Source organism: Anopheles funestus, chromosome X (genome assembly GCF_943734845.2).
Source record: "Anopheles funestus chromosome X, idAnoFuneDA-416_04, whole genome shotgun sequence".
Lineage (NCBI taxonomy): Eukaryota > Metazoa > Arthropoda > Insecta > Diptera > Culicidae > Anopheles > Anopheles funestus.
In genome coordinates this window covers 15,655,462-15,666,980 of record NC_064597.1, presented here as the reverse complement: position 1 = coordinate 15,666,980, position 11,519 = coordinate 15,655,462, and the positions used below count along the sequence as shown (strand labels likewise).

Genomic DNA, 11,519 nt, shown 5'->3' with positions numbered 1-11,519 from the left:
GAGTGGTTGTAACCGGTTAGAACTGCGCTGAATAGGTTTACTTTTCTTTGTTAAAATGAGCGAATGTTGTTTTTTTTTATTGTTAGAATTAGATATCCTGTATCTCTCCATCTTCAATGTCTCATCTGTGCGATATGGAAAACACGATCTAGACAGCTATTAGCATATTATTATCAACAGCTTCAACACGTTGGAGTTGGAGCTTCATAAACCAGTCAGCTTGAGCGACACACACACAATCAGGTTTACACACAATCAGCAGGAAGTGTTCGGCGTGTAGGAAACGAAGGTCACTTCGGTGACCGTTAATGAGAATAAATTATGCTAAACAACAAGAATATGGTCCCGAAAGCAGAGAGTAACCTTTCGTCGTCGAGAGATGCGTATTAGCTTCTATGCTTTGTTAAGACGCTTAGAGTCGGCCTAGAGGACACCTAGCATTGGTGTCTTATTTCACTTCCACCTGAAATCGAGTTATGTTTGATGTATCTTTACCTTGAGAGATTCGTCCTCCAGTAGTGTGGACAACTCCTATGGAGTATATCGTGTTGTCCGTGAAACTAATTTAGAGATTTCTCCAGAAATGATTTATTTGGATACACCTCAAATTAATGGGCCATTTCTGATAAAGTTCACGAACTTCATCGTAGCTTATAGTACGCTCTTGGCATCTCCGGGCAGCAATAACTGGCAAACATTCTTCCAGGCTCTATCGCCTTGGAGTAAATGCTTGGGAATCATAATTACTCGTGTAAACGGTTACAATATCTTCAAACGAAGCTTATTCGACTTTGCACACCTACACCACATAGCATTGGAAGGAACTTTGACTTTTCGTGTGTAACCATGCTTTCATGGGCGGTCCGGACGATCCCGTGCTCTCCGGACACCTTTGACCGCGAAAGAGTGTTGCATACAGCAAGCGCAAAGCGAAGCGCCCGTATCAGACCGTGTTCCTGGGTCGGGAATGTTTGTGCTTGCCCGATGTGGAACTTCGGAAGGATGTCCACGGCTGTGTTGTGCCGATCAGCACCATCATAACACCATCAACGGTTGCATTGAAATAGCTGAATCGTTCCGCTGTTCCCCCGTACTCGGTTCTTTGAAATAAATTTAAAAGAAACCCTCCACCCCGTTCATTGCATAATGGCAATGTCCGCACATCAGCCCAGCGTACATCATTCGTATCGTCTTCACCTTCGATTACTTCATCCTAGCCATTTGTCGGTACCCCACCTCCCCGAAAAAAAAAACCATCAGCCCGATCAGTCCCGTTGAACGTTTCGTTCACACTACAAACCACAAAACAACGACGCTGGGCCGCATATTTGGGCCGCTTAATTTCTCGATGTTTTCAACGGTTCCCCATTTACTGCACACGGTGTAGCGCGTTTTAATTTGTATATTTCCACTCGTCCCTGCAGTCCCTTTCACCCGAGTTGGCGGTGGCGGTAATCATCGGTTCATTAATTGCAACCAATGGCGCACGGTGAAGACTCAAGACTCCTTCCCTTCCTTCGCTCCCATGCACGGCGACATCGCCATTACCGCACGCCGAAAAGAGGGAAGCTGGGCCCCCCGAAAATGACTGGCCGCTATGGCGAAATCTTTACCATCGACAGATGCAAAAACAATATGGACGCACTTCGTTAGTAGCGAAATCCGAGGACACCCGGAGTTGCGCGTGCAATGAAAATAGTAAACCTTCTCGCGCAATCGATTGTTCGTGGGCAACACTTAATCGATGGTTTCGCATTCGCTGCTACCGAAACTGTAGGTTAGGCTTTTGAACCGGACGGGTAAGCTTCTCCTCCGAACGGATGCGGTTCCTTCCGGGCGCGTTCTCTACGATGGCGCTATAAATGGCGCGAGCAAATCTTCCCGGTCGACGTAGTTGGTAAGATCCCATGCAACGTGCCACAATGCCGTCAACGCAAGAGCAATCAAAACGTCCGTTTAGGCTAGTAGCCCATACCAGTAGTTTGCAGGATGATCATCTCCCCCAAAAACGGCATCCAGAAATTCCCCCGTGTGTGGAGAAGATCCCTAGTTACGCTACGACATCTGTCAACGGTTTGCGACTCACGATTGCATTCCCACAGACCTACGGGTGCCTTACCCGTGCTGGCAAACGTTAACAAGCACTTGACATATAACGGAGCTACCATTTGCCTTTGGGAAAATGTTCAGAGCGCAACAGAGCTGAACGTAAGCACCACAACACACCAGCCTGACAGTACGTACGTACTGTGTCTGCCTCAACGGGGAACAAAATAAAAGGAAGCGAAAGAGAGAAAGAAAACGAAAATCGTGATCCATTCTCCATATCATCGACAGGTTCCAACTGCTTATAGCCATTAACACCGTGCGCACAGTGACAGTGTCCGTCCTGCAAAAGCGTAATCGCTTGTTGCTATTTAACTGTTTGCATTTTGTGCGGAATCGAATACCGGATGTGAAGACACCTTTTATCCCATTAGCGAAATTGTCGATGAAAGATGGACGCTCATTAAAGATGCGCACGTACGCGCTTTTTTTTTCTTCTCTCTCTCTCTCCCTCTCTCTCTCTGTTATATCCTTGATTTTGCTTGATTTTGAAATGAAGAGATGGCAAAGATTTCGCCACTACTGACCCATCTGGAGGGTTTTGAAGTTTGTAAAGAGGGCTTGCAGAGAAGAGGGCAAAGAAATTGGTAAATAATGAAAGAAAGTGCCGCATTTGCATACCCCGGCTGGCGAACGGTGACGTATTGGAATGGAATGGATGAAGGAATTAAAGAAAAAAAATTAAATAACCTGTAACCCCCTTCGTACAAGCACGGGTAACTCCTCACGCTTGGCTGTTTATTATCAGGCGCTTATGTATGTTCACTTGGAAGTGGAAGCTTGTTCGTGAGCGGAACGATCGGTACTAACAAATTCGGGAACTGTACTAACAATTTTTGTATTTCCCCTAGCAATGGAATGGACACATTTTCGTTGATACATTTACATAAATGCGCGAACACGATAGCATTTCTCTGTATATATATTTATAATCTCTTTAATCCTCTTGCCAGTGCTTGCATGTGTGCTGTATGCTTTGTTTTAACAAGAGCATTCCTATCGTTGTACGATCATACACACTTTTTGTTTTAAAGCTTTTTAATAGCGAAACAGTTGAAGGAAAAATAACTAGAAACGTAACATTCTTTCCCGATAAACTACCGCTGTCAATAAACTAACAACAATCTACTCTCTAACGTTGCACTAAAAACAGAATCACCATATTTAATGTTGCCTTTTACGTACCGCAACTGTCATCCGCATCGTAGTCGTTAGTATGTGCGTTTACTACTAATACGCGACATTTCGAACACCTTTAGCATAGTAGTTCGATGTTTGTTTCGCTATGAGCGTGTGTTTGTGTCTATGGATGTTGTCTACTCCTCGCCGCTAGCACCTACACTAGCTTTCCCTTTCATCACTGACTCACTGATCCGTTGTACTATATATACAATGCGATGGAGATAACGATCAAAAGGATGGAGCGTGTTATATTAATTGTCTTTCTTTCTCTTATTCTCTCATATCGTTTGTTTTTCTCGTCCTTTTCGGGGGGTGAAAGCGAAGCAACTTTGCACTCACTTGCGTTCGATCGGCAAGTGAAGAAAATTGTCCATCTCAATTACGTTACTGCCTCATATCGTGTCATGTACGTCTCTGTAGTCTGTGTAGGAGCAGGTAAATACAGACCCAACAATATTGTGCGCACTTGCTTGTAGAACACCTGTTTCTATCATCTATCTCGAATGAAGTACTCAACAATCGCATTGCGTCAGGCCGATTTCCTGCACTGACTACTGACTTGAGTTATGCAGTGTGTGACCGCATCTACTGTTGCCACCAACGTACAGGTGTTGCAGGTATGTTCGTCATATAATCTGGTAAGCTGGCATGGTACAGGTTCTGCTTTAGCGGCGTGATTTGTAAAGCAGATTGTCCAGGTTGAGCTTGTTCTTGTTCGGCAGTGGTGCACCGTGGCCCGGCCGGCCCCAGAAGGAGCTCCACGTCTCGAAGTGCTGCCGGCTCGTCTCAAACTCCATCGCCCGCACCGTTTCCACCTTGCGCTGCTTCTGGTTCATCTGATTGCACAGGTCGGTCAGGTAGCCGTCGTCGTTGCGCCGGGCCAAACTGCTGCAGAATGCCGTAGACATGCGCAGACATTTTGGTGCGCGAATTAACGGTGACGGTGAGGAGAAGAGGGAAGATATACATTGGATGCGTAAAGAAAACCAGAGGTGAAATATATGTAGATTGACAACAATCTAAAAGCCACAACAACTGCATACACGCACACCCTTGGCCTTGGGCAGGATGTGGAACTTTAATGGGAGACGTAGAATCTGGGAGGTGACTATCAGTTTGAGCACTTCTCGAAACCATCTAAACCCGCAAAATGAGAGAGTATGGGCGAGGGATAGGAGATGAGGAGTTTGATTGGACAGGTTGGGCTGAAGGGTGTGGTTTATACGGCTAGACGTACTACTACCACTATTACCCGTTTGCGGTGTACTTATCGATCTTGGTGACGTCTGTTGTGCCGAGGCTGATGGGACGCGGTTGGGAGCGCCGTTTGGCGAGCAGTGGCACCAGCTCGACACCACCCGTTATCATACAGTTGCGCGTCGGCGGAACCCGCCCGCCATTGCGCCGCCCACCCCCCGCCCCTGCCTGTGGTTGTTGCTGCTGTTGTTGATGCTGCTGCTGTTGCTGCTGCTGCTGTTGCTGACTTTGATTGCAGAGCCTTGGTACACGTCGATCGGACACGGTTGCTGGTGGTGGCAGAGCCGGTGGCTGTAAACCCGGCGCAGTAGCAGGTGGTGATGGGTGATACTTGATCGCATCCCGGCCCGCACCCGCACTTCCACCCAGGGCTGGCGCCGGCGCCTGCTCCAGGCTGTTGCTGATGCACTGACAGACGCACCGTGAGCAGCAGTTGGAGAAGCGCTTCAGGAAGCGATTCTCCTCCTCCAGCTGGCGCTGCATCCTGTTCACCAGCTCCAGGTCAAGATCCTGCAGCGTCTCCTTGTTCGTCCAGCCCATCGACTTCATGAAGTTGTGGCCGACATTCTTGGGCGGACGCCACGGTTTCCCACCCGGGCCCGGTTTCCCCCAGGGGCCACCGTTCGGCCGTGTCGTCCCACCACCCGGCTGCGACTGATACTCGGCCAGCTCGGAGCTACGCGTTTTGCGTGCCCGGTTTTCCTTCTCCGCCACGATCCGGTCCAGCTCTGCCCGGTACGTTTGCTTCTGAGCCGGTGACGTCTTGTACCGCAGCTCGTTATCCACGTGGTACCGGTTAGCATCGTTGAAGCTGATGATCGGATCGTCTGTCAACCCGGTCACAATCTGCCCGGAAGCACTGCGGATTGGTGCTCCACCACCGCCCGCACCGACACCTCTCGTACGTCCCACCGACACCGGATTACGCAGATCCTAAAAAAAAAGAAAGATACCGCGAACAGTATCAGTACGGCACCCAAAAACCATGGTAGCATGGCCCAAGGTACTTACATTCTTGGTCTCCGGATACAAACCCTGCAGCTGTATGTTACGCATGCGAATCGTATCGTTCGGTGCACCGCCCCCTTTACGTCCCCACGGTGAGTAACGCTCCATCACTTCCCGGTACTGGAAGAGGGGAAACTTTGTCGATGAATATTTAGTTCCTTCGGGTTACAATTTTTGAACTTCACGCAACACAACAGCAAGAAGGGATTGTACAAAACGATAAGAATGGGAAATAGGGATGTTTCAGCTGCTTCTAGATATCTGTCGCTTGCCGAAATACGATTACTAATTGCCTTGTCGTCTTAAAACATGGTTTAGACGACCTAAATATACACTATGGCAAACTTTCAAGGACTTTTGGGCTGTTTTGATATCTTGCTTTGCAACTGCATTAAAAACCTGCTTCAAAAAAAAACGAACTATTGCTTTGGTAGCTGAGAAGGATACTGGGAAGGTTGGTCAAAAAAAAAGTGGAAAGGTAGCAGCCCTTGAATGTTTCGATCCAGCAAAGTTTACCGGTGATGGTGCTCGTACACTGCAACACTGGTTTGGAATGAGCGGTGTTGTTTTCGGTTGCCTCTAGGCGAACTCTTACAAATAGCCGATGAGGTTAGGCTTGGCAGGTTTATCTAGTCTTTATCGGATCGATACTTGTCAGCCATTGGCATTTTATTTCTGTGGTACGGTTGGCAATTGATTTCGACCATCCGCGCACACTAAAAGCTCACCTTAAACTCGCCTTAGTAAACTTAGCGAGAAGAAGTAATGTAGCAAAACTGATTCTAATCCACCCGTGTGGACATATCTTCTCCCGATGTAATATCCGCAATGACAAATGATTTATGTCAAATCACAACGATTACGCCCCTTTCTACCATTCTTTCCACGTTGGTAGGGTAGGGCATGGTTTACCGTACTAACGGCACACAAAATCATAGCCCACCATAGTCACAATTTCGTTTACTACCTCACTTTCCCATCTTTCCCGTTCCACCATTGCGGTGGGTTCATAAAACAGTAAACAAGCGCACGAAGGACGACGGTAGTGGATCCGCGTGCGAAATAAGCATATTGTTTTCCTTGGTTTGGCAAATGACAACCCGTCACGGAGCAGCCACATCCTCAAATGTGTGTCATCCAATATAAAATATTTCACCCCGTGCACTGCGATGTGCGCCCCCTAAAGTTTAGGCAAGTAATTTGTTTGTTTACCTCTAACCTGCTTTTGGTGTTTGCCGTCGGTGGTGATACCCTCGGTTTGAAATCAGGCCACAAAACCACACCACAAAAAAATGTTATTCTGGAAGGTCATTACAGAAAGGAATTCGAATTTGCTGGTGTATATGTGAGAGTGGAAGAGAGAGAGAGCCTACTGGATGGATGTCACATTTTTGGGGAATAAATTATTCATCGAACTGTATCGCCCCCAAAAAAACGGTAATCAATAAGCCAATCTGTTAATATCGAATGCTCCGTTCCACAACGATAGTATCAACGTTCCTTAATGGAGTGCTATAATTTGTCATCCATTTTCCTTTTCTTGTATCTACCCACTATGTCCCCAGACAACGGGGAACGGTTGGATCGGGGTCAGGAAGTGTGGCAGGGAACATTTTTGTAAGCATGGTGATATGGTTTTCATTAACTACATCGTATAACGTCAATCGTGTATTGTTCCTCGTATTGTGATAAGAGCTCAAAACGCCTGAAAGTATGCAATCTCTACATTTATGGAGCACTTTAACCCAGACCAGTCTTCAGGGCGAAGTTTCAGACACCCACACTTCCACATTTAAAATAACGCACGGAATTAACTAACCATCGGACTTTCTGCAAGTGCGTTAAGCGCACTTTTCAAGAAACATTACTTTGTGAACCCGTGTTTCACCGCTAGCGTAAGAAACAATCCAATAATGTGTAGGTTCTTGTAGGGTTGAGTCGTAGCGCACTGATTGCGGTTGCTTGCTGTTTTTTTTACTGCTGATTGATTTGCAATGTGACGAAAAGAATGCAACGACGTTGGCAAACAAACAAATGACCGTTTTTCACACACCTGTCTGGATGCGGGATACAAACTACACACGAGAACGCGTGTGCGATGGAAGGGAACGCGTATTGCTTCTTATCACCACTTGCCTATTGTACTTGTTGTGCCAATCGGATGATTATGAAGATGAAGAGGATGCTGAATGAATGGTGAACATCAGTTAGATGCGCTTTTACAGAACAGCGCCTAAATGTAGGCAATCCGCTGATAAAAGCTCTCAGCCGTGTTTTCGTTTTCGCCAGCTGAACGTTTTCGCTCCAGTTTCCGTCACGCGCCCACACAAACACACACGCTCACACACACCGAACGCGTTTGAGGGGGTTGACGCAAGTGAGGGTTGAAGGCTTCTTACATGGGCTTGCTCCTTCGCACGGGATCGCCGCTCGATCAGCTTCCGGTTTTTCCAGTCCCGCAGGCTCTCATCGGCGATGCGCTTACGCTCCAAACGCTTCAGCTCGTCACACCAGAAGATCGGATGATCGGATGGGTTGCACGAGCCCATACGCTAGTTCGGGGGCAGGTGTCCACAACAAATCTCTCACTGGACGGTATGCCAGCGCTGCAACACCAAGGTGCACATGGTTTACCTTCGTTCGTTCTTTTTTTTTCACGTATCGTCAACTATCAGATCTCTGCTGTGGGATCAAAGGGGGGGCAATAAAAAGACAACCCCCACACACACACACACACACACTCTATGATTCCACTGACACACTGTGCCAATTATCTGTGACACGAAACAAGCGAAACCTAAATGCGTTACAAATCACACTGACAGGGCTGTATTGTTTCCCTTTCAAACCTATTCACCCACGCTGCTTTTCAAACCTGTCTGCAATTGCTTCACACCTTCCTCAATACAGAAAAGCGAGTGGTACACACACATACCCACACGCGGACTAAACAGCACAGCACAAGGATTGCACTGAACGGTATCCTTTCTAGTCTGTGGAGCTTTTGACTGTACCGATCGCACCCAGCGTCGGTGGAAAACTGGCCGTTCAGCAGTCCCTACCGTAAAACGGTAGCTTCAGCTTAGCCCAACTGTTCTTTACACTGTTCCGCATTTTGCAGCTCTGCTCGGTTAATGCTTTGCTGTACGTCCTAACCTCCTCTACCCCCTGTCCCCTTCCACTGTTCCATCACCCACCGCTTGTTGCACCCATCCTATTTCGTTGTTTGTTTTTGTTTTATAGCGCTTAAAGCTTTGCGATTTGCCTACTATCAGGCACTTAGGAAAGGAAAGTAAAGAAAGAATGAAAAAAACACAAATCAACCAAATAACAAGAACTGGAAAAAAACATAAAACAAACCCACGTGGTGTTTAGTGGAAAACGGTAAAAAGATGGTTTGGCATGTGCTTTTTTTGTTTTGTTTCGCAAACAAACAGCAGCAGTAACCTCTACCCGCCCCCTACTACCAACCCCATTATTCCTGCATGCTACAGTTTCAAGCGCAAACTTCGATCCAACATTGGTGAGCTTTTGCCGTTTTATACAGACGCACAACGGCACAACGTACGGTGGAAAACACTATGCGCCACGAGGAAAAAGGGGTTTTCTGATTATAAATGTCGAGGTTGCTGCCTGTTTCTTCCTGCTGCTCTGTTAAGTTGTCCGGGGGTGGAGGGATGAAACGTACCCAGCACTGGCCGGGAGTTGAGCGGATAACAAGCAACTAGGCGCAGATGGGAAGGACACGCAACGATGTCCTAGGACAATGCGAAAGCTGACGGTTGAAGGCAGACATGCAAAAGGGCGCGATTTTTTTTGATGTTGTTTTGTTTCTAGCGCATACTTTCCCCTTCATTGCCAACTTTGTTTGGACAACTTTACAACTTCCTGCCCATTGCCATCTGAAGTGGAAGGCGCGTGATAATGAGAAGCAATCGAAGCCGGGTGAAAGAATTGTTTTATGGTGCTTTTAAACCGGTACAAAGTGCCTGCAGCTTACCTACACTGTGCAATCGAACGCGTTTGTTGAAGGAAGCAGTTATATTACCAAGGATTATTTCAAGGATTTCTTCCGGAGCGACACGCGAGCATTCCCCCTTTACATTCCACATGTTGGCAGGTTAAGTATACTGTGGTACTTAAGGAATTCTTTGAGAAAAGTCATTTGAATCACAGGCCAACTATCAAACGATATATGACTGACAAAGAATTTATTAATCTCTAAGGATGCACAAATCTGGAAAAGATTAATGATTTTGCGTAAGTTTAGCTACGACCATGACCCTAATAGTTATACGAAATCACTCTCTCTCTCTCTCTCTCTTTCTCTCTCTTTCTCTCTCTGTCTCTCTCTTGTAGGCTTTAACGGCCTCTAAGGTCACGTCGACCATTTCTGGCTTACTAGACTTATTTTTACTGCGTAGCCGAATAGTAGGCCCTTGCTTCGGGGGACGGTCCGGATGGAATTTGATTCCCGGTCCTGCCGTGCAGAGATGAGAATAACAACTCTTTTTAGTGAGTCAACTCAGAGTGAATGAGTCGCTATTAGGAGTCAGCTCGTTTAACGATTCATTTCGGAGTCATAAAAAAATCATTTTACTCACTCCTGAGTGTAAGCATGCAGCCGTGGTGAGTCGAGTTGCTAAAAGAGTAAATACGTGAGTTGAAACGAAAATGTGCGAGTGAGTTGAAACGAAAATGTGCTAGTGAGTTGAAACAAAAATGAGTTGAAACGGAATACATGTGTACAATACCCAAACTAGCCAAATGAATATACTTCTCGCTCTGTCTAACTATCAAACCTGTATAAGCGAACAAGCAGGCTAGTCTGATCAACAAGGACCTGAAAAGGGTTCCGCCTCTGCTTAGGAGATTGGCAATTTAATAGATTTTTTTATACATTTTTTTTATATTTTTATATTTTTTTTTATTTAAAGCATTATTTGAGTGAAGAGGAACTTATTTCAAGAAATTCGCATTAAAATACATCAATTTATAAACTTTGCTGAATTACTCAAAAAAAGCTAAGACTATAGCAGTGGCGGATCAAGCTTCTCGGAGGCCCTAAGCGGAATGGTAATGGAGGCCCCAAAACTAAAGATAAAAAATTAAATATTTGAAAATCTTCTAACTCATAGCCTTAGCTTTTTTTGGAACATTTAACTAAATTTATAAATTGATGTATTTTAATACGAATTGGTTGTTTCTTTACATTCAAATAATGCTTTAAATAAAAAAAGAAAACAATATAATAAAAAAATTCTATATCTTTGAAAATCTCCTAAGACTATAGCCTAAGCTTTTTTTGGGAAATTTAGAAAAAAATATAAATTGATTCATTTTACTGCGATTTGGTTGAATAAGCTTTTATTCACTCAAATAATGCTTTAAATAAAAAAAAGAATAAATAACAATAAAAAAATATAAGTTTGAAAATTTCCTAAGGCTATTGCCTTAGCTTTTTTTGAGTAATTCAGCAAAGTTTATAAATTGATGTATTTTAATGCGAATTTCTTGAAATAAGTTCCTCTTCACTCAAATAATGCTTTAAACAAAAATAAATATAAAAATATAAAAAAATATATATAAAAAAATCTATTAAATTGCCAATCTCCTAAGCAGAGGCGGAACCCGTTTCATGTCCTTGTTGATCAGACTAGCCTGCTTGTTCGCTTATACAGGTTTGATAGTTAGGCAGAGCGAGAAGTATATTCATTTGGCTAGTTTGGGTATTGTACATATGTATTCCGTTTCAACTCACTCGCACATTTTCGTTTCAACTCACGTTTGTACTATTTTAGCAACTCGGCTCACCACGGCTACATGCTTACACTCATGAGTGAGTAAGTGGAAAAAGAGTCGCTAAAACGCCTCACGATGAGTGAACGAAACTAGTTCAATACAACGTTTCAACTCACTATCTCACTCTTACTCACTTTGCACATCTCTACTGCCGTGTGGACCGG

At 45.1% G+C, this 11,519-nt stretch overlaps 1 protein-coding gene across 2 annotated transcripts; it reads right to left on the bottom strand.

Annotated features, from left to right (window-relative positions):
* Window positions 1–2,792: 2,792 nt before the first annotated feature.
* LOC125762113 (uncharacterized) lies at window positions 2,793–10,138 on the bottom strand. Of its 2 annotated transcripts, none has more exons than XM_049423932.1 (4): window positions 7,953–10,138; window positions 5,557–5,688; window positions 4,541–5,478; window positions 2,793–4,176 (listed from the first exon to the last, which is right to left on the bottom strand). In XM_049423932.1, the coding sequence occupies exons 1-4, from the start codon at window positions 8,100–8,102 to the stop codon at window positions 3,954–3,956; spliced, it is 1,443 nt and encodes a 480-aa protein (XP_049279889.1). In that variant the 5' UTR covers window positions 8,103–10,138; the 3' UTR covers window positions 2,793–3,953. The 2 variants fall into 2 exon arrangements, with proteins under 2 accessions (XP_049279889.1, XP_049279975.1); XM_049424018.1 differs by having other exon boundaries at window positions 5,557–5,673.
* Window positions 10,139–11,519: the final 1,381 nt, after the last annotated feature.